Source organism: Chiroxiphia lanceolata, chromosome 17 (genome assembly GCF_009829145.1).
Source record: "Chiroxiphia lanceolata isolate bChiLan1 chromosome 17, bChiLan1.pri, whole genome shotgun sequence".
Taxonomy (NCBI): Eukaryota; Metazoa; Chordata; class Aves; order Passeriformes; family Pipridae; genus Chiroxiphia; species Chiroxiphia lanceolata.
Window position 1 is genome coordinate 5057139 of NC_045653.1, and position 23925 is coordinate 5081063.

General features: G+C 40.4%; 1 protein-coding gene across 1 annotated transcript in view; it reads left to right on the top strand.

Moving 5' to 3' along the window:
* PTPN1 (protein tyrosine phosphatase non-receptor type 1) overlaps window positions 1-23925 on the top strand; it is a 34444-nt gene that overhangs the window by 1599 nt on the left and 8920 nt on the right. Inside the window, 2 exon segments of the mRNA XM_032704960.1 lie at window positions 21294-21384; window positions 22733-22833. Coding sequence (XP_032560851.1) covers window positions 21294-21384; window positions 22733-22833 — 192 coding nt within the window.

The following is a 23925-nucleotide window of genomic DNA, read 5'->3' on the forward strand; positions in this document are numbered from 1 at the left end:
TCAGTAGCTTGCCTCAAGTGTGGCACAGCATGAGCTTTGATTCAGGATTGAAATTCAATTAAAAAAAATAAAAGGACTAAAGCGATTCTTTGATTTGCATCCAACTATTGATATGCACAGTGGGTGGGGTTTTTACTTGTTTTTTTTCCCCTAAGATTGATTGGTAAATATGTGCATCTGTGTCATGAAATTCAGTTTCTCAACTGTATCCTGCTTTTAAATCAGCTGTTGAAAATGACATCTTGGCAGGTCATGTACATCTGGAAGAACAATGTGCTTCTCTATAATCCGTGCTTTTGATGTCTGGGCTGTGACATTAACAAAGCAGTTTTCCTACAAATACCAGGCTTTGCCTGAAATATGCAGTAAGTAGAATAATCTATGTTACTGGTGCAGAAAAAAAGCCTTCCCCCAAGTTCATTTTACCACAGGCTTCTGGTAGCTGGTGTTAACGACTGTAACTGCTAAAATCCAGAAATGTTCACCAGTAATCCAAGTGAACATAATGCAATTTGCCAGCAGGCTCTTCTTCTTGCTCTTGGCTAAATCTGTTATCTAGAGATACAGAGCTGCACAGCATCTGGAGGAGGAGTCAGGAATACTACAGGGAGGTGAAGCTAATTGAAGGTACAGCTACAAGGAGGCTTGTCTGGGTGCCACGTGACTTAGAAGGGTTAAAATTGTCCAAGCTTCTTTTACTTTTTTTTTTTTTTTTTTTGTTTTTGGAGGAGGAGCGGAAGCCGTGTTCAGCTATGATAGTACACTTGTGACAGAATAGAATTTAGATTACTTTTTTTTTTTTTTTCAGCAGAAATAATCACAGGATGGGGACACAAACATTTCAAAATTAACACCTCGTGTAGGTGATTTTGTGACGACATGACTTGGGCACCACATGTGTAGTGGAACATTCTCCACGACAGCTGGTCAGAACTGGGTGAACAGTGATGAAGTTCTTCGTGTTTTGTTGGTTTGGTGATTATTTTTTTTTGTTGGTTTTGATTTTAGTTTTGGGGTGGGTTTTTTTTTGTTTTTTAATACCCATTCTTGTCCCTTTATTTTCTTCGAGATTTACTTGCTACAAGAACTATGAACCATGAGATCCTGTGAAGGTTCTTCAGGGACCTAAGTGATAAAAAGAACTGCTCAGGCTCTGGCTGTTGCTTGTATTTTAGAGAAACAGAAGATAATTAATAAAATAAGACCTGATCTAAGCATAAGAAAGGCCCATTCAAATTCAAATCCTCTTCCATAAAACAGGAAGTTAAAGGAACATGATTAAACGTGAGCTTTGCCATGTGCTAAAGGTGTGCAACAGAAAACAAATGCTTAAGGGTAAGTGAATGGTACGCACCCTGCATAAATATCATTAGAACTATCTATTGGAATGAAAAGCATTCACTCTGCAGATGTCACAACAAAAAACCCATAGCCCAAAGCTAAGAAAAACACAGTTTAGGCTTGCTGTTAGAGCAGGTGAGAAAAAGGTAGATATTTGTTCAGAATATCAAAGCAACATTTGATTTTCATTTACTCACAGTGAGTGCAACCTGCATTTTCACAGTAATTTTATATGCAGAAGTCTTTTGGAATTTTAGGAGGTATTTTAGCTTCTAACTTCTCACACAGTGTGATAGAATGAGATATTATCTTAAAAACACAACCCTCAAATACAGGTAGGGTTGCTTCTTGTGTTTATATAAACTGAGTATGTTGACTTTAGTATATTGGCCAATGACATTAATGTTGATGTGCTTATCGGGAACAGTAAAAATACCTCTGAATTATTTGCCATTCAGCTGGGGTTCCATGCACTGTGGAGAGAGGCAGAGCTGACATTTGGGGACAGCTCATGTGGAGTTTGCCATGTGAAGGTAACAAAATGAAACTAAAATGTGCACTCTTTTCTAATTTTTCTAGTTAGTAGAATATAAAGTAAGAAAGAACTGGGCATAGTCTGCATTTTCAAATATGTTTGGAAGTGGGTATCCTGAACTAACTGCGCTGCTGTGAACTCTGGAAAGCTGAAGTGCAGTTAAGAGTTGGGTTTGAGGCCTGTAAGAGACACATAGTTGTTCTAAGTTTCTTTATTAATTTTTGAGGGTATTCTAAACAAATATGAATGTGAATGTCAGTTTTTCCAACCCCCTCTCCAAGCTAAACTAAAATACTCCACATTATGTAAATTAATAAGCTTTACTCAGACGATGGGAGGAAGATAGAAAGGTTTTTTGTGGATGTTTGGATATCTCTCTGTGAGGAGAGAAAAGGCATGGGAAGTTTTTTACGTATTCACTGTCTCTGGGAAATATTTGTAGAATATGTAGATAGGTTTTGCTGCTGAAAGTAAACTGTGAAATGGTTGACCCTGTAGGCTTGTAGTAGTGTGGTTGTGTTGTGTATTTAAAGTCAGTGAGCAGGAAGTCCTACAAGTGTTTTTGGTTTGTGAGCTGCAGGATGGTTCAGATGTTGTCCTGCTGCATTTGGGTTACTGCTTTGCTCTGGTGCTGAGCAGCAGATAAATTGAGGCATGAGCATGACTTATTAGAAATGCATCTTTGGGCTTTATTCTACCAGTTCTTGCTGCTGCAGAGTGCAGGTCTCTGCATGCAATGCCTTGCCACTGCTTAATTCGTGCTCTGTTGATTCATCCGAGGCTTAGTGTAATTGGCTCTGGTTATGGAAAGCTGGTTTAGAACTGAGAGTTGCAGGGAATCTCTTTTCCTTCAATAAGCCAGACATATTCCGTGTTTTCCAGGCTGTGCAGCCACTGAATCTTGATATGTGTGTGGAGGGGCAAACAGGGATGGAGTGGCAGAGTCTCTGTGGTTCCCAGAGCCAGTCCCCTCCCCTGAAAACCAGAGTTTCTGTTGAATTGCTGGTGATGGTACATTTTGTGCTGTTAAAACTGGATCAGAGCACTGCTACGTTTTTCCTACTGACTTTTTCAGGTCAAGACCAATTGTGTCTACTGCTGGCAAATGTGAGTTTGGGCAAGTCCTGATATGTGGGGATACTGAGATGCTTAGTTTTGCTTGGTTTTCAGAGTCTAAAATCTAAGTATTTGAACCCAAATCTTCTGTGATAGCATGCTGAAAGTAGAACATAGAAAAATGAAGCCTGTTATGGTTATCATTTGCTAAAAACCTAGAAATGGTACAATGTGCACACAGTGCTCCACCTGCTTCTGAGCACATTCAGAAGGGTTTTGTGGTGTTAGTAGGTTCTTCCACATGGTACTTATTCCTTCTTCTCTGGGTGCTCAAAGGATAGATGTACAGAAGAAAACTTTAGGAGAAAGCAGTGTTGGCCACATGCCAAGTGTTGTTAAATTTAAATAGAAATAGCCCTTGTAAGTCGAGAATAAAATGTGGTAGTGGTAGACCCAAGTATTTTTGAAACTAAAATAACTCTCTAAATATTCTGGGTAGGTTTGAAATAACAGTTCATCCTATGGTTAACTAAACATTAAAATGAAATCTTTTCTTGTAATACTTTGCAGATGGACTTTCTCCAAGGGTTCTCTTTAGCTGAGACTTTGTAAGCTGTGGTTTATGCTGAAATATCACTGCTACTTTCTTGTAAACATGAGAATTATCAGGTTTTAGATCAGCCTCACCACTTATCTGTTTGGATTGTGAATTTAGCCTCATTATATACCTGAGGATACTAAGTGATTCCTTAAAATGGAGAATTCATGTGTGCTTCAAAGTGGACATCTTTGATATAAAAGAAAATTAAGGAGGTAGGAGTTTACAAAATACAAAACCTGTAAGAAAAGGTACAAGCTTGAAGTCATGTCATTGCTTGTGCTCCAGTGAATGTGAGATTGGGGAGGGGTTGTTTCAGCCACCAGATAATGCCAGTGAATTTGTTTTCCCATAGTTAAATAAACTAGTTTTTCCTTCAGTCTTCACATGTGCAAAATGATATTTATATTCACTGGAGTGATAGCTTTTTTTTTTTTTTTTTAACTTTCATACCTTTTTGTAACACAGAGGTGAAGGAACAGAATACTTGCATTTAGTATCAGTATTCTGTCCCTAGTAGTATACCAAGGAGTGTTCTACTAGGTTTGGGGTTTGTGTGTTTGGGGTTTTTTTAGGTACCTGCAAATGAGCGTGACAGAAAGGTCAGCTCCTGTAATGCTTCAGACAATTCAGCATCATAGGAGGTTTTTTTCCTTGCAATTCTGTTATTCCCTGTTAAACCAAAGGCATGTTGTCCAGCATGGAAGGGATAAGTTCCCTACATAGAGGGAAAGTTTCTCAAAATGTGACTTGAGTAGGAGGCTTATTAACAACAAATGGATAAATGTTTGAAAATTTAATATTGTACCATAAACCTACCAAATTAGCAAAATAAACAAAGCAAAACAAACCCCAGCCCCTTAGCTGGAGTGGTTAGAATGTTCCCGTGATTTCATATTAAAATTTACTTAATTCTGCTTATTTCTGTAATGCTGATTTGGAAAAAGGACAGCACAAACCGAGACACAAAACATCAGAGCCTTGCTTAGGGCTTCACCTGCAGTGCTGAGGTGAAACTCTATCAGCATTCAGACATTTTACAGAATTGCATACATTTAAAACTTCATTATTTTTAAAATATTAGACTAGACTAAAACTATTAGACTGGAACGTTTGTGTCTGCACCTCTGAAAGTGTGCACAGCATCAGTGTCAGAGGAAAGCAGCTCCAGTGAGAGTTTTTCTAAAAGAAGTGAGTTTATGAAAACACAGAAACCACTTCTCTGCAACGTTCATAATTAATACAGACTTGATCTGCTCTCTAAGCTTGGCTGCCTACACCACTTACCACTGAGGGTTTGGGGGGGTTTGTTTTAGTCATTGGTCAACTTGTTTCATGTTGATTTGCACAAGAAGTATTTTTTCACTCTAGTGCCAGCAGACATGCCCTTACTGGTTTGACTGGGAGAGGCACTTTGATAGAGCATCCAAGTGCCTTTGTGTGTTCCCTTTGTAGATGATGTCGTACAAAAGCCAACTCCTTTTCCCCCAAACCCTGTGCATTTAGCTGTGCTTTTTCTCTCACCCACGCTGAGTACGGCGAAGATTCAACAGCTTGCCTGTCATATTGTGCTGAGGAAAAGTGATAAAAGTGATTCTTGGAAATTCATGTGATTCTGCTAGTAGTGATAGCTGATCTGCTTTCAGATCGAGTTTGTGCTTTCTGCTTTTAAGAAAAAAGGTTCACAGAACAGCAGTGAAAAATCTGATGTCCTTGTTGGGAAGGAAAATCAGCTAGCATAATATGGAACCTTTGGAAATGTTTTTAATTAATTCTTTTTCTCATTTTTAATTCTGTAGGTTCTCTTTCCATGTGCTTTCATGTTGGACAATACTTTATCCTAGAATATGGGCTGATAACCCAGTAACTTATGTTTCCATAAGTTTTGCATTAGTAAATAGTGGAGTAATGAGTTAGTGAAGGGCAGCTACTTGTGGAAGCAACATAAAGCCAGCCAGCTTACTTGAGAGGTCTGTGGTTTAACTTGTAGCTAGAGTCTGTATGTTTTTAAACTCAAAGTATTTATCATCAACACCAAGTCAGATGTGATTGCTTCCAAATTGTTGTATATTTTTCTCCAGTGACTTTTGTTTCTAGCATATACTCTCCTCCTGTCTCCTACCAGTCCTTGTTGGCATGATAAATTACACTGTCCTTTTAAGCAGAATTCTTTCGGTGTCACTGATACTGAACATGTACCTTATTTAGTTGCTGATTTGTTAGTCTCTGGAATGAAAAAATACTTGGACAGTCCCACCTCCTAGTTGAGTGTATCTTTCATGGAAGAAATAAAAACTCCTTTCTGCTGCATCCAGCATTAATCTCACGTTGAATTCACTTAAATGACACACTGATACCTATGTTAAAGGCCTGTTTCCATTGTTAGGAACTGAAATTTGATTCCTGCTTTGTGTGTGGGATGTCTTGTTTCCTTCTATTAGGAGTTCTGTAGTTGTCTCAGCTCTCGGTTGTTGTGGATGCTTTGGGAACATGTGGTTTAAGGGATCAAAAGTCACCTTGAGCACTGAGGGTAAAGAGGTCAGCGATGAAGATCATTTACCTGTTTCACTGACTGTGAAGAGGTGTTGAAGCAGATTTGCATCGTTTGGTACCATCTTTTTCTTCTCCTTAGAAGAAGGTTGAAGCAGTTTCCACATCAGTAGACACAGAAAATAAGAAAACTTTGGTGCTGTACCGGGGCAAGTGTGGGGCTGGGCAGATCTCACTGCAGACAGAGGAGATTCTCCCCTCTGGCTGAAAGCTCACTGTACTTAATGTACTAAAACAATCACTTGTTAAAAATGCTACTACATAGTACTATTTTGAACTTAAAGTAACTGTTCTATTTATGGTCTTTCAGGTGCTTTTTCTTGTATCTGAAGTTCCCAGAATTTTATGCTGCTTCTGTGAAGTACTTGATTCATGGAGTACTTGATGCTATGAGCTGTCCTACAAAAGACACTCTGTTTCTCAGATTCTTTATTTTTATTTAGAACAAGTATTCTACACATAGAGAGGAATGTTCTCATAACCTTCTTTCCTTGTGCACATTTGAATGAGAATTGCTTGTTTATATCATTTCTGATCCCACAGTAACAGGTTACAGTAGCATAAACAGTGTGACCTTTTAATGTGATGGCAGGAAGTAAAATGTGAAATCTATTTTAAAAATGCATCTTTGACTAAGGAAGAGTATACTTCCTTTTTCTGACAGGAAAAATAACCCATACTAGTTCAGAAGATCTCGACTCCACTATACTCTGTGGGGCCTATTTTTTCCACTGTCTGTACAGTCATTGCAGCTGCTTGAAGTAGGACTAAACCTCTGCCATCCTTGTGTGGAATTGTCTGTCCTTGCTTGGCATTTGCACAGACATCAATGACTAAAGCTGGGGGCTACAGGAAAAACACAACTGACATGAGCAAGAGGGTTTAGTAAGAGGAACTTCTTTTGGAAAGAAGGAAAGGGTGGGTCATTGGAGCAAGAACAGGAAAAAAACTACGTAGCTTATTAAACAGCTAACATACGTATTGACACATTTGACAAGATTTCTGAGTATTCCAGAAATGGAAGAATAATGGGGAGTTTTACCCAGTGAAGAGAGGAGGAGTGGACAGCCACCCAGCTCTAGAAAATGTTATTATTTATTTCCTTAAGAGTTTAATTAAATTGGAAAGCAACGTTGTCACTTGTTTCTTAAACTTCAGACAGTGAAGAATTTTCACAGTAAATTGTAGTTTCTCCTAGAACTGTAGGTTGTCATGAACAAGAATCATGTTTCAGCCTGTATATGTTTTCATTCCCAGTATTGAAACCTTCTCAGAACTGGCCTGAAGTGTTTCAGGACAGGAGCAGATCTGCCCTTGTGCTGTTTCAAAGCTCGTGTAGGAAACGTGTGAAGGACAGTGTGTGTTGTGAACCAGCAGACCCGTTCCTTTGATCCTGGCACATCACAGCACGAGCTGGGCTTGGGTTGGTAGTGCCCCAAACATGCAGTTTTGGGGTTGGCAGTGGTGTTTGGCAGCAGTTGGCAATGAGCACTGTTACCTTGCTGGCTCATTAATGATTTCCCTTCTGATAGGAGTTCTTTCTGTATCTCCCTGATTACTGACACACCTAAACACACAGAGATAAACCAGGAGAGAGCGTGTGGCAGTGTGGCCAGGGTTGGGAGCAGACAGCAGAGGCACAGACAGGTGGTGAGCTTGGGTAGTGTTGGCTTGGGGAAAGGGAAGGTGTGAGCAGCCCAAGGGACAAACCCTGTGGTGCTCTGTCGTCCTCTGGAGAAGGGTTCAGGAATGGGCACCCCCAGGTTCTGGAGCTGCTTTCTTCTGTGTCCACCAGACTCATCTTGTTTTCACTAGAAGTGAAAGATTGGAACAGGAGGTTGAAAATATGTGAAATCTTTACAGCTGCTAAGTTCCTGGATTTATTAGCCGACATGAGAGCATTAGTGGAGAGGTCTAATCTTACCAGTCTTTTTAAAGGTTGTCAGGAAGCAGACAGAGCAGAAAGGCTTCATGAAAACGACTGACTTATGTCTTATTTGTCATTGATTTAATGTTTATAATTTGTGTGAAGCTGACCATCAGGAGCCTCTGTTGGAGCCAAGCCCGTCAGGCAAGGCTTTGCTTGGTGCCCCGTAGTCCAGTGTACAGGAGACTTCTCTGTGACTGACTGGCAGCAGGAAATTCCTTGTTTGCCATTGTTCTGCTGAGTTCTCTACCACATGAAATAAGGATTTGAGGTGGTAAAACTATTCTGTGCTTATTATCTTTTGAGAGCAGATAAATAAGGTAATATTGCTATCCAGTTAGGAGCAGGTACTCATTTATTGTTTTCGTGTAATAATATCTACATTTTTAGGGTTTTCTTGTACAAAAATCTTTGCTAACAATGTGTTCTGCATCTAAATCTCTCTACACACAAAATCCTGTCTTGGAATACTTAGAGAAAAATAATCCAATCTTCTGGTAAAAATGCTTTGCCCTCAGCACTGTTGATGTAAAAGGAGGCACTTGTGTGTGATTCTGACAGTTGATAACATTATTTGTGGACCAGTGCTCGTAAGCCTTTAGTGTTAACTGTCTTTGAGGGGTGGGGAATGGAAAGAGATGTGGTAAGTATGTAGGGTTTTCTCGAAGATGTTTGGAATTTTATTGCAGTTTATACTGTTGTTTTTTTTTTTTTTTCTGTAAGTGTTCCAGATCTGTGCTAAGACTGCAAATGAGGGTTTGAGGTAGACACCAAGTTACAAAGCATGTTTAGTCGAGACTGATAAGTGGCTCCGGCTGGCAGGAAGTGGAACATGATGAGCAAGAGCCTGGTGGAGCCGTGGGGTGTGGTGGGTTCGTGCAGCTCTGTCTGGGCTGGGAAGGGGGGAATGGAGGAAGCAATGGGAGCTGTGCCTTTCCACAGAGGCTGCTGTCACTGTCAGAGGTAGAAGTTATTATGGTTGCTTGGCTTTGCTAAATCAGTTGGTGTTCTCAGATTTAATTATTTTAAACTAGCAGGATGAGTAGATGCATTAAGTGGCAAAACTGTTTATCTCATCTGATCCATGGAACTGACTTTCACTCAGCAGTCTGGTTCATTAGCATGGGGAGGATTAACCAGCCCTTTGAAGGCCTGGCTCGTCGAGTTTTGCAGTCTTTTTCATGTGCTGGGGTGCACAGAGCTAATCTGTCCTGCATCAGGATGTCTGTGAACGCTTATCTTGATTATGTGATGTGCCTGTTAACACTGACAGTTGTTCTTTAAACTCTCAGTTGCTTTCAGATGAGAAGATGTCCTGCACAGCTGGAGGTGAAAGCTCTCTCTCACTGCAATGACAGTTTAAACAACCTCTAGTAACACAGGGTTGGTTCTGGCAGTGTCTTACAGTAGTACTTTGCAACTTGGAGAACCAGTAAAATAGTGAATACATTTTAGCACGGAAGGTCTGGCTGGTTTGGGTTAAGGGAGGGATTGTGTCTTTCCACTGGAAGCTCTCAGGCTTGTTGGCATGAGGTAGATTTTCTCACACGTTGTCTTTTCTGAAGACATACTTCTGTTCACCTTTCCTGTGTGAGGAACTGTGCTTATGATAAGTAAAATGCAGTATCGGTATCCACTGCAACTGAAGACTTAATGTGCATTTTTATTTTACTGTGTGGAGGGCTGTCAATAAAGTGAAGTGCTCAGGAACTGACCTCAGAACTGAGTACCTTAATTAGTCTGGATGTCAGTAAACAGTACATCTCTGCTGTAAATATTTAAGGGTTAAGTTTCTCTTTCTGAAAAAGTATTGACTTTTCTCTCTTATCCTTAGAACAGTTTACTACTCTGGAAGTAGTTGCGTAAACATTCTGCTTTTAAGAGCCAACTTCTTCTTTTAAAGCTTGGTGTAGAACAGAGGTGTCCAGCCATTCTGTCCTGGAGCATGTGGGGGCTGAACAGTCTGTTCTGCCCCTCTCATCAACCAGCATGGCCTGTGCAGCCCTTACATGACATGACAGTCACAGAAGTCAGGTAACACATGTGTAGGCTTGTGTCTGTGGGGTGAGGAAATGGCATCAGTGTTTGACTCTCCCCCAAAACTGGATTTGGGCCACAGATTGTGAGCTGAACATCTCAGGTTCAGAACACTGTGAGGTTTAATATTAACCTAGCTTGCTTTCCTAAACACATATTAGACAGTCATGTGAAAAACCAGGAGTATCCCAATTCTGCTTTATCTAACATCTGTTTTCAGCAGTACTGTTTGTTCTAAGCAGGTTTTTGTGTGCACTGCAGTAGCTTGGCAACCTGTAGGTTGCACCATTCAATGAATTCAATGTGCTTTTAATCATCACTACAATTTTCCTTTCCAAATTTGAATATTCTAAGTACAGTGAATTGGGCATCTGTGATTATAACAGCAACTGCCACGTTAAACAGATCCCGACCGAAACAAGCTGCTTATGCAAATCTGTAATCCAGAGAGTTTCTTCAAATTTCAGTCCAAACGTCTCTCTTAAGAAAAGATACTTATAACTTCTTTCTGGGAATGGTAGTTAAGCAGTTAGAGCTACTTAAAGTTCCCAAATAGGGATTTGGGCAGTCGCTGAGAAACAAAGCTACCAAAAGCATGACTGTTCACTGGTTCTGCTGTAGGAGCAGAGCTTGAGTTTGACCTTTCCCTGCATGTAGAGGCACGAACATGGATTGTGCAATCCTGTTAATTGTACATTCTCTTTAAACTCCTGGCATCTCTTTGGTTGGAAATGATAAAAAGCTTTTGGTAACAGTGTGATGGGCATGCTTTGGCAGAATGAAGCTGTAGTTCCATTGCCTGTGTACTTACTAGTGGCCAACATGGGGAAATATCCTTTTGCCACAGATTAGAACTTGCTGGAATTTCGTATTATACCCTAATTTGTAGGGAACAAACAGAGTGCAGGAGGGAGCCTCATTTACCTGGGAGGGAGCTGGTACCTGTTGTAACATGCAGTTCATCATTTTGAATGAACAGGGGGTTCTTGATACTAAATAAATACAGTTTTCCCCCTCACACTCCTGACTTGAAAACTGCATCTCAAGAAAGCCAGTAAAGCAAAGTACAGTACAAATGTCTTCAAGGAAATGAAGTTCACCACTGAATAAGATGTAGATACCTTTTTTTTTTTAATAGGTAATGTGGAGTTCACAGCTTCCTATTAAACAATTCCTGCCACTTCCTTTCTCGTGTGTTTTAGTACTTCCTTTCCACACAAGCTCATAACTTGCAGAATTTTGATGGAATTAGTAAAAAGTTGGGAATATGGCTGTTGCCTGCCCCATAGTATTCTAAATACAAAAATAATACTGATGTGATCTGAACATGTGCCCCATTGTAGTCATGATGTGACCTTATTCCCTTAACATTGTCAAATACAGAGACAAATTTGATTTAGCTTTTAGATTATTGGAGATTAAATACTAATTAGTAATAAAGATGACTGGATGAACAAAACCATTCCTTAAAATCTGTGTGTACTGAATAGACCTACTTCATGCATAAATTTGGTGCTTTTAAAAAAAAAAATCAGTTTAATTTTACCATAGCATATGGCAAGCTGGTATCTAAAACTGCTTGAACTGACTACTTTCTAAAGGCATATATAACTTCTTAAACTCCAGATAAGAATTAAGTCTTAGAAAAACTATTTTAATTCCTGTTTTCTTCTGTGGACACCAATAGCTTGTTTATTCTATCATCTAACATTAGATAAGATTTGAGTTTAGTTTTAGTCAGTGGTGGAGGTAGAAAGTGAGGCTTGCAAACTTGCTCTGTGTCCATAAAATCCTGTTTTCACAATGGTGAGAGACTTTCAGACCAACTCAAATCAAGAAAATAAAAATGAGGCAAACTCCAGAAGTTCTGATTCCTAAGTAAGAATCCTTTTGTTTCTGGTTTTATGTCATCATGGAAAATAGGCCATTGACAATTATGTAGATGTGCCTTTGTATTTAGGAAGAGTTTCTCACCAAAACCTCCAGGGGAATGCAGGATTCCCAGGCCTGGCTCCCTGTCCCCTTCCAATGACAGTTCTTTTTTCTGTAGTGCTAATGATGGGGTAGGGGAGCTGTCTAAAGCTTTCTTCCCTCGCCTCAAGGGACCAGAGGAGACAAAAGCATTCCTACCAGAGCCTAAAAAAATGGCTCAGAGAAATGACCTCCCTTCCACAAGGAGAAATCCATAGTTGTTCCAACACAGCTGCCAGGGTTGCAGCGAGGGGGTTGGATTCCTGAAATGGGAGTGAGGAACATTGGCTCCTAAGTTAGAAACCTAATGAGTTCGAGCATCCCAGACGAAAACTAATCTGCTTGGAGAGCACAAGTAGCATCATTGCAGCAACCAAGAGGTGTCTTCTGCCTGTCTTCAGGGGGGGACTTCCTGAGCTGGGGCAGTTTGCACCACTCCTGAGGGAGGACACGAGTGGCTGTTCAGAAAGAGAGCAGGTCCAAGTCACTGCTCTGTCTCCTCCTCATTGAAACCCTTTAATGTTTTAGCAGTTCAAGTAGACGTGAATGTTTATTTTGGAATATAATGCCAACAACAACAACCAACTTGACGTTCGGGTATTCAGAGGATAATAACAGTGATGTGAAAAATGTGCAGTATTTTCCTTTGTAAGCCCTAGAAGTATATTTTTGCAGCTCTGAGTCTCTAATGAGCCAGGGGTTATGTGTGTGCACATTCTCACATTCAGCCCATCTTTTCCCTTTGCATGCAAATGCTGACGTGTTAATAGCATAACAAAAATGAATTGATGATAAATCTCAGTGTCTCCTGCTTTCCCTATTACTCATTGCATTGACTGTGGTTTTAGGAGGTGTTAAGAGGTGCCAAGCTAAGTCTATTGAATTTGTAAAGAGCTTGATAAGTAAATACAAGAAGAAGTCTGGAGCTCTCACGACAGATTTTGTGGTTTTAGGCACATTTAGTGCTGTAAGGCCTCTTTGACATGGGTGAAGTTTTTACTTTGGTCAGATTGTCTCTATGTAGCCACCTGTCATTCCACCTACTTTTTAACATTCATTTTCAGCACCCACCAAAATTTCTGAGGTCGTACAATTTCCTGTTTTCAAGTAGGAATGTAAACTTCCTTGGTCTTCATTACTGGTAACCACTTTAATGTGCACAATGGCACCATTCAGGAGAGGTGTCTGTTTTCTTCTGTTGGAACCTCATCTCTCTGTGACAGAAAGTAGTGCTGCAGAACAGGCTGGAAAGTGTAAGAAGCATTGTCCTGTTTGCTAAAGCCAGGGTTAAAAATCCTTGTGATCTTACTCAGGGAATTGTCCTGGTGCTAAATGTATGGATGTAAAATCAAACTCTGAAAAAAAAAATCCAACCTCACCACTAGGAGACTGTTTAAGAAATCTTTTCTTTCTCTGACCTGTTAGGATTGCCTCGAGGATTAGAGCTAGAAAGTGCCTCAGAGCTTGACAAATAATTTATTTTATCTTACTGGATAAGCAAAATGATGGATTTAGGAGAGATGATGACTTTGTAGTAGCTGACAGTTTCCCCCACATCACAGGTATTGCTCAGGTCTTGTGTATTTAGTAGGTACTGTACCTGTCCCCAGGGCTGCATCCTGGCCTTACTCCTAACTAAAATCCCTGATGCTCCATGGATGCTCCCTAATTAGCTTCAATTAGGGACAGAAGGGAAAGCTAATTAGTTGGTGAGGTTGTGTTCTCAGCGCATTTGTGGTTGATGTTTTGGGAGTGCTTTAAACCACCTTCAGCTCCTTTCCCAGGACAAGCCTCTGGTTTAGCAGTGGGCTCGTGCTCCGTGCTGGCAACCCCTGCACTGTGGCTTTCCCAGGGGAAGGAACATGATCTGTGTATCACACCAGTTGGAGTGTCTGGGGAATCACCCTTTGTTTGGAAGCTCTGGTTTGTGATCTGCTTTCATGGATAATTTCATAACACAACAGGAAAGTGGCTGTGGGAGCTTGGATGGGCCGTGTCGTGGTGGAGCTGCATGTGTCCCCTTAGAGCAGGGCCTTGCTGGAATGGTGTTCTCCTGCTGAATTTGGTTTTCTCTGGTACCTGCTGGGTTTGGTATGTGCTAGGCAATTTGATCTCTATCTCACATATGGTACCTTAATTTGAAAATGACCTTGACAAAATGAAGATCACTGGGGAATTGCAGCTTGCCCGTCTCTCTTTGACAATTCTGGTGTTTTAACAAGTCCTGCCTGTTATTGATGAGCAGGTGTCACTGTACATGGGGAATACTGGACTTGTTAATGTGACCAAGATTGCTAAAATACAGTTAGTAATCTAGATGTGTTTAACTCATATCATCTGCCAAAGGATTAAAAATAATGCTGTGGTAGCTCTGCAATTGTTTGAGTTTAAACTGCTGATAAGACAGCTGCTGAAATGTTGGCCTTTCTTTTTTTAAAAAATAAATCCAACATTTGTAACTTTATTTTGTTTCTCTAAAATGTTTGTCCTGAGCTAAATGACTGCGGTGTTTGTCTGCTAAGCTGCTGAAGTGCTGTGCTGTTTGTCTGGTTTTTAGTCAACATACTTTCCAGGAAAAGGTGAAAGGACACAAACACCACAGACAAGTTTCGGTTGCAGCTCAGTGCATGTGAAATATGTGTCTTAATCTGAAGTGAAGTGTCTTTTTAAAAAACTTCCTGGGGGCTTAATAGGAAGAGCCAGACTTCAGCTCCTCAAATGCACAGGGCTGGTTGCTTTCAAATTCATTTGTGATGTTACTCCTGGAGCCCACAGAACTTGCCCTGTGCTTGAATGCTCTTGGCAATTGTAGTAGTTCTGTGCAGTTCATTACATGAGCCTGTTAATAGTCTTCCCAACTGATTTAAAGGGCCTTAAACTGTGACAGTAGATCCAACACCAAACAGCTGCCTGGAATCTCTGTAGGCAGAAGATGATAATGTCCTTCTCTGTCAGTACAATACCTAGTTCTCTAGTAGCCTTTCAGATTTCTTGTTAACTGTAGGAATAATAACACCAGATATTCTGAAAATTTGTATTCTTTTAGTTGCATGCCCAGGCAAGTGGAAGAGCAGGATGTGTTCAGAACCAAAAGCCTTAGAGCAGACACATGCATTGGGGTCAAAAATGGGAGAAAAGGAAAAAGAATCTGTAAAGGTCCATCCATCTTTTAACTGGTAAGACCCCGAGTCTGTTGTCTGGTGAGGAAACAAGTCTTACGTTTGATTATCTTATTTATTAGTCAAAATATTTCATTTATCTTAAGATTAAACTGTGGTAATGGATTATGCGAGAATTTATGGCATTAGTAGAGTCTTGCTTTTTTAGCATTAACTGAGGTTATTTACACTGTATCTCTGAAAGAGAGTAGAGGACTCTGAGTATAAATAAAGTTATTCCATGGTTCCATTTCATCTTCAGTGTTTTCAAGTGCATCTCTTGTCCTTTCCAGTTTGAAACATGTCATTTGCAGCTTGTCTAAACGCTAGAAAATACCTTGGTTATGCAGCACAGTGATCTGATTTTGCTATGGAAAGGTGTGAGAAGAAGCTTTTCTCATTCCTCCCTTACCTTCTGGTATTTAGAGTTTTTGTGTCTTTTTGTCCTTCCTGAAGCCTGCAAAGCCTTGTGGTTTGCTGGGGTTTTTTTGGTGGTGGTAGCTCTGTAAAAGCTATAATCCTTTTAGATGGCTTGTGAGATGTCAGAATGAAAATATTAGGTAGCTAGGAAAGCAGGACTCTGTTTATAACCACAGTTGTCAGTCTGTGGAGCCTGGAATACCCTACAGGCCAGGAATGACACATTTTTAAACTCACACAAAACCTATGCTGCAAACAAATTAAGGTCTGAATTTGCTAAGCAGACTGAATTCCTTTAGGAGTTATGTGGATATCTGGGCTGTCAGATGCACTAGTCTGTTTGAGATGAGGTTAAACCAAAACTCTTTATGTAGAAACCTGTAATGTTTGGGCAAATCAAGATCTGGATCTCATCTCCATGGTTATTTTTCTTCTTAGAGAAGACGAGTAACTGAGTTAGAACCTCTTGACACTTTAATGAGAGTGTGGTTTATTTCCTGGCACTGACTTTCTTTGATGATACAGATAGCAAAGCTTTTCTTTTGCACAACAGCTGTCAAGAAAAAAGCCATTTTGTCTTCTCAAAAGTCTGTCCTTCCAGTAATGTCCAAGATGCACTCCTGGAGCAGACTGAGTATCTGGGAGGAAGAATAGGGATGGATGTGAAGAAGAAGGGAACTTGGGTTGTTTTCTTACGCTGATGCTCCATTCAGTTGTTTCCTGTTTTGGCAGTAAGAACATGGCTACAAAACAACAGAAGTTGAGTGTTCCTGCCAGCAGCTCTGAACTTCTTCTGTTATGGGTCATAAATTTCAAGGACAAACTGTATTTTGAACTTACTGATATTTGAGAAGTCTCATGTAATTCTTTAACCTGATACTAGAGTTTCCCTGGCTCTGCTGCAACCCTCAGAAAAATCGGAATTGAGAAATCAGTTTTCACTCGTTGCAGGTGACATTGGAGCAGTACAAGAATCTGAGCAGCTGAGCTGTGCAGGATTGCAGAGCTTTATTCAGCAGTGTCTTCCTTCTGGTAACATGCAAAATAAATGTGCTGTTAAAATTTGGAAATGACACAAGTCTGTGTCTCTCCCCCTCCTGGAAGTACATGCCCAGGGTGTAAGTAGTGTTCAGGTGCAGGTGCTTAATTGAGCATTTGCAGTGTTCAGTTATCTCCCACGATAAAGTGGGTACAATAAAGTACTGCAGGGTTTACTTTCATAAGTCTCTCCAGTTGGGCATGTTGAAACTAGTCAGTGGTGAGAGACAGTCTGCTAGCTGGGATAAACGTGGGCCCAGGAGAAATGAATCCACTTTGCCACGTGTGGATATGATTTAATATCGCAGTCATGCCCAGTTTACATTCTCCTGGGGGGTTATTTCCGTGCCTCCAACCAGCTGACTGGTGTCACAAACCCTGCATGGCCACATTGCTGCAGCCTGTTCAGGTTGCCCCTGGAGTGCTGAATTAGCAAGGGGCTTTCTAGGAAAACGATGGTGCAAGTGTGGCTTGTTTATTTATTTATTTATTTACTCGAACCTGGCGTAATAGCGCTGTTGAACTTTAAACAAGCCTGCCCTTCCTCTCTCTGTGCTGTTTGACTTCAGGAAGAAGCTTGGCATACCAGGCAACTGGTTTCTTATTTTTCAGGGAGATTAATAAACAAATAAAGAAAATGTATTTTACTTGAGAGCAAAACTAGGAGACTAGATAAAATGCTTTTAAGGAGTATTAAAATCCACATTTATTTCACTTATGTGGCTAAAATTCTGCAGCTGCTTAAGATTAATGTTGTGTGATGCAGCTGTCTGTTCATTTATCTGATCTTCAGATTATCTTCTTCTTACCTACAAGTTACATCCTCATTTCTTGTTCTTGCCCAAATATCCTGATGTAAAGCTTAATGTAGGATAAGAAATCAAATCTTCCTTGTCAAAGCAGGTTACATGAGCAGTTGATCTTTGTGTGCTTTATATCTTAGCAAGGCTCCCTCGTTGGGGACTCAGTTTGCTGCTTTTCAGGGACTCAGTTTGCTCCCTTAAATGCTGAATCTGAAGACCTGTTCCCATCTGCAGGTGTTTATGGTGGATCCCTTGGTACTACTTGTTTTTCTTGTGGTCTTCTCAGCAGGTCTTTGCCACCTCATTGAATCGTTGAGGTATTTCCATTCTGAAATCAGTCAGTAGTGACACCTCAGCAAAGAGCACCTTTCACTTGATTTTATTGTAACTTGTTTTTACTCCTCCACCTTTTACAGAAGCCTCATCATTTTTTTCAGTGCCAGCTTTAAGAGGAAACCTTTTTTTTTTTTAAGCTTTTAAGCTAAAATTACTTTTTTATTTAAGTCTTTTTATACTTGTGAATTGCTTTCCTTAGTGTGACTGCCTCAAGTAGATGGATTGGGTGCACTTCTGTGGCCCCTGATAAGATCTTGGCAATTGCTACTTCCCAAAGGAACAGAACTGTTAAAATGACAATATATTGTTATCTCTTAGTCTGAGCTGCTCCAGAGTTTATGGTGCAATTAAATAGTGTGATCAAATTGAGCCCTGCTGCAAGGCTCCCAGGGAGTCTGACTGATGAAGCTGAAAGCCTTGAGACTGCACCTCTAGTTCCTCTTGGGAAATACTGATATGCAAATCCACACAACCTTGCAGTGTGTGCCAGTGACTGCCCTTGCATTCCAGGTCCTTTCTGTGCTACAGGAATTGTGATGTGCAGGGCCAAGTGGAACCCATTGGTGCAACTGAGAGCAACCTTCTGGATATCACTGAAGAACTTCTTATTCCAGTCACTATTGCAAATTAACAGCTACAGGAACTTCCCATTTGAAGAACCAGGCTGCAGCAGACTTCCTCTTTCACCCCTGAAGTGTTTGGGGCACTCGCACGGGGTACAGGACCTAAAGCCAGGAGATGAGTGCTGTGGAGTGACTCACACTCCAAACCCGAAGCATTTGACTTGGGAAAACTGACTTCAGTTCTAGCCCTTCCTCTTTAAAGTTTTATGTTTCATGACCTTTTAAATGAAATGTCGAGCTTCCTTTTTAACAGACAGGATCTCTGCAGTGTGACTTGGTGTGATTCAAGATTTGTAACTTTATCAATTCCTGCGTTCATCCACTGCCTTCAGTTCTTATGGCATCGCTGGCTCCAAGTTCCTCAGAGTATAATAATTCCTCATAGTATAATAATTTCTCATAGCAAAATAGTTCCTCATAGCATAGTAATTCCTCATACCATAATAATTCCATGCTCTGTATGATTCTGCTTCCTCCAGCACAGAAATCCTGTGGTGCTGTTAGGAACATATTCTGAGCCTGCCTAAACCACCCCAGTGAGTAGCAGTAGTTATATGACTCCAGCAGTACCCAGGACCAGAAGTTTTTGACAAGAAAGCCTTTAACAACATGGCCACAGGACATTGTAGTAACTTGGCACGAGGTTGTTTCTCCCCAGTAATTTTCTCTGTTGAAGGCCATCTGATTTGCACTAAAGTCAACTCCGTATCCTGGAAGCGATCTGGGATGATAAATTCTTTTGATCACTTCAGATGTTCTACCAACTGCTGTAGCCAAAAAAAAAAAAAAAGGGAAAAAAACCCCAACAACCAAAACCCCCAACCACTTTTATCCCATGTTGCTGAGCAGAGTATGGCCCATGCTTTCAGCAGGGATTTGAGCACTGAGCTCCAGGAATACATGCCCTCCAGGATATTCTGTTTTATTGTGTTCATTACACTCAGAAATGAAGTGCTCTGTGCTGGTTGGATTTTCACAGAAGGCAGCAGCTTGCCTGTTGCCATATCTGGGTCTCTCATTTTATTCCCATCCCACCCCCACCTCGTGTTTTTTCCTGTTTGTTGAAGCATGCTCCAGAAATATATTGCCCTTTTTAAATTGTCTCTTGAAAGCACATGAGTAACTTCTTTCTTTTCATTTTCTCTGTGCCTGTGGGAGTTATGCATCTACTAGAACTCCCTTATTCTTTCAAGACCTTTAGGCATTGTTGCATCTTGAAAAAGATCTAATATTTACTGGTGAGGTAACAGCCAGCTCTCTATTCCCTGGACAATAAATTACAGCATCAATTCCTTAAATACTTTGATGTAGATGTTTGAATCTGTGGAACTCTCAAGAGACTGGCAGGAGATTCTCTGTGCACATACATGTGTATGCCTAAGTATAATGTTTTTATATTAGAATGTCTTTTTATAATTCCATTTCGGTAAGGAAACATTTGTTCCTTTTCTGTTCTTTAAAAGAGGGGACAGTTCTTTTTAAATTTGTTAATGCTGTGAAAGGAAACAGTGTACATTAGGGCTGCTGCTAATTTACCCCAGTATTTACAGAAAAATGCCTAAGGGATTTTGGTTTGGTTTGCATTTTGCTGATTTTATAATATGAATCCTAAGTGGTGGGGTAGTTGTGTTGGTTTGGTGTTGGGTTTTTTTTTTTTTTTTAACACTTAAAAAAATAATACATGTAGGCTCTGTGGGAAATGTGGTCAGAGATCTAGAAAACCATTTTTCCTATTTCCCTGGTCTTGTCTCTTGTTAATCCTGTACAGTCATTACAGAAGAATAAACCCCTGTAAAATACAAAGTCACCAACTTGGTGTCGGAGACGCATTTATGAAAACACCTATTTTAGCTGCCTCATGTTTGAGATATTAGACTGTGGCAGTGCAGATCATATTCTCCAGACTGCATTCCTCACAAGCAGAAATACTGGCAGCCATGTGTTAAGTTATAAAAAGCTGGCAGCTGATGTCAGGGCTTATTTCAGTGAGGAGCTGTTTTGGAATACTGTACTAATTTTGGGTAGGTTTATGTAAATTAGAACTCCTCTCAACATGGAGCATTCAGTGTAAATTGATACATAACCTGGATAATGCAGCAGAATAGATAAGCAGGTAATGTACTCCAGCAGATAACCCATTTTAAAATAATCTTTGGCATTGTACATGATTCTTTATGCAGAACTGCATGTACAAAGTATTTATTTACAATGTGAAGTTCTGTTTCAACAAATCGGGATTAACGTCCAAGGATGGCAGAATTCTTTTTATTTTAACTTCCAAAATTGTCTCAGATAGCTGAGCTGTCATATGCATCTGAAAAAAACCAGCTAAAAGAATCCCAGTTCTATGGTTGAGATGATACGTGTGTTTTAGCTGAGCATGTGAGTTGGATACAAATAACTTTGGCCATCTGCAGCTTTGTGACATCTTACTAAAAACTCCAGGTAAAGATGCAAGTGATCTTAGACAAATCACCACTCTGTGTTTGATGCCAAGGGGGGCAGACAAGATTTTTTTTTTTAATCACAGTGAATGTTTTCGTTGCTGCTGAGTCAGAAGCACAGTTGATATTTTGACTGAAGCTGCAAACAAGTGCTTAAAGCAGTTTATGTGAAAGTGCTTTGGGGCACAGACCCTGCTCCCTCAGGAGCGTGAAGGCATAATGTCTGTTAAATGTTCTGCTTCGTTATTATGCAAACTAATAGTATTTTATTACAGAAATAATTTTACTGTTGTATTCTGTTACATTTAAACTCGATTCTTAATTTGAAGCCCAAAGTGTTTTCTGACCAGAACTCCTACACGTGAAGATGTGAAGTCACACGGGTATTTGTCTTAAAATAACTGGTGGTATGAAATTTGATGGATTCAGATCTAACACTTTATTTTTTTGTTTCAGGACATCAGGCATGAAGCCAGTGATTTTCCATGTAAAGTGGCCAAGCATCCCAGAAACAAAAATAGAAATAGGTACAGAGATGTCAGCCCCTGTAAGTACACTTTCATTTCCATTGTTTGTAACAGACTGTTGACCTCTAATGACTTCTAACACTTAAATGTTCTTTTTAAGGGCAAGATTCTGTTGGGTGGATAAGCATCCAAGACAATTCTCTGTGTTAATGTATTTATTTGTGAGATAGATGTCACAGGATGCCATTATATCCATAGGATTATACTAGAGCAACATACAGTAGAGTCTGTATTTGTGGGCAGAAAGCTGAAGAAAGAAACTTGCTTTACCTCTGAATTCTTCTGCTAGAGAGGAAGGGTGGCTGAAGCAGCACTGCTGCAATTGTAGGGGTGATTTGTGCTGCAGAGTGTTCACTCCCCAGGGCATCCTGCTGGTCAGCACAGATGGCAGCACTGCCCCTTGTGGGAGGTGGGCAGCAGCCTTACATAAAACATGACTGCTAGAGAGAAATCTGAGCTCATTGGAACAGAGGAGGGGACATTTGCAAAGGAGATGCTACAAGGATGAGACCTGTATTTTTGAAATGATTATGGTCTCATACTCCAGTGGGAAGTGCATCTTTGAGCAAGTGTGGCCTGGACAAGGCACGACTCAGTTGGGGGTTGCAGCCTGTTTTTCCTTCCATGGCCCCAGGAACAGAGACAGTACCACCCAGCCTTGCCCAGACCTGGCATCCTGTAAGCTTGGGCTGCTACAGCAGCAATGTTAGACTGGCCCTGTGTGGGCCAAATCTCCATCCTCTGTCCTTGGCCACAGTATTCCTGTGTGGCAGAGAACTTCTGTACTTGGTGCTTAAAAGTTCCTGAAGCCTTTGGGGCAGTCGACCAGAACAGTAATGTTCACATTGTTTGTTTTACTAAGCAGTTCTAATATCTGGGGTTGTGAGTAAGAAATGGTTCCCTTTTTGCCTTTACATAAAACTGCTTCCAGTCTGGCTTTCTTGCAAAATGTGGGAATCCTTGAGCAAGCTGGGTTTGAATGTTTAAGCTGCAAGAGATAAGCAGTTGTGTAATTCTGTTTATTTAAAACCAGTAACTCGGTAACTGTACAAATAGGTCAGTGTGGTCTGGTTTGCAGATTACTGTGGGGATTATTTCAGATGCAAATGCTTCATTCTTGCAGTGTGTTCTTGAAAGGTGAAGAGCAGCCTGTGTTCACTCCTCTGCTGTGGTGCTGTTCTTGCAGTACCTACATTGTATTTCCAGAGTTACAAGCCCAGGGAACACCTGAACTACCTGGGATTATTAAACCCTTTTCATTCTTCAGGACAACTCAGCTTTTTTGACCCTAACACCTTATGAGGTTGTGCATGAATTCTGCTGTGTTGCATATACATATTTAACCAGTGTTTTCTAATTATGCTGCAGTTGATCACAGTCGAATTAAGCTAAACCAAGGTGACAATGACTATATCAATGCTAGTTTGATAAAAATGGAAGAGGCCCAAAGGAGCTACATTCTCACCCAGGTAATTGCTGGCAGTGGTTAATAAAAATCATGTGGTGGCTGGAGTTTTTTCATGGGTTTTGTTTATTTTCTTTATTGTAAAGCCAGTTAAGTGCATATACACATCTGTGTGTGGGTAAACACATGCATAGAATGGGAGAGAGGAAAGCCATGAAATACAGACTTTAGTGATGGGAATGTGGGGGACAGTGGCTGCTTTTCCCTGAATCTGTGAATTCCACCCCTATCTATACAACAAATTTAAAAATACCCGGATACCCTGTTGTTTTCTTCTGAGAGCCAGCAACTGTGCCAGGATTCTTGTTTGTCCTAAATATTCCATGGAGACTGTTCTGATCTCTGATCTTGACTTTTTTTTTTTATCCCTTCCTCCCACACTTTAGATTAAGGTAGACTGGGATTAATATTTTCAAGTGACAGCTCTTCCTTCCTGTTTGTAGAGAGTAAAGATAAATCTCCTAAAGAAGAAAGGGACAGTACAGTTTCAGTGTGGAAATGTTTCTTTGCACACAGCTCTTATTGCCCTGATTCAGGACAGGGGAGGTTGATCACAGGGTTGAACTGGGATGTGGGATAGTTGAATGTGCAGCTGGCTGGTACAAGTTCTCTGCTCTGATCCAGAATTTGTTGGCTTTGAGTGGCTTTATTTTAATCCAGTCATTCCTTCTGAGGACCCTGACCTGCTGTTCTGTTTGAGCAAAGGGATGGACAGCAAATATGGGGCTCAATAATGCTGGTTTGTGTTGCCCAAAATTCAGAACAATAGCTTTGGAGTGGAAAATAGCGGAGAAACACAACACAAACTGGAAGTTAGAGGGAAATCTGCTTTGTGAAATAGATAGTAGTCTTTAAAAGGAGTTATCACTTCATTCAGTCCCAGAGCAGATCCATGAAGATTCTGGAAAACCATGTAATTTGTTGGTGATCTGGCATCATTTCAGCGTTTTGAGTGTTTATCCATTTAGTCAGGTAATTTTCAAGTACCCTGAATAAGATTGATGTATTGCAGAGTAGTTAATTCTGCTCTTAGTTAGACAGTGGGGTTTTATTTCCCCATGACCCTTGTATACCTTTCCTAAGAAAATGCTGTATT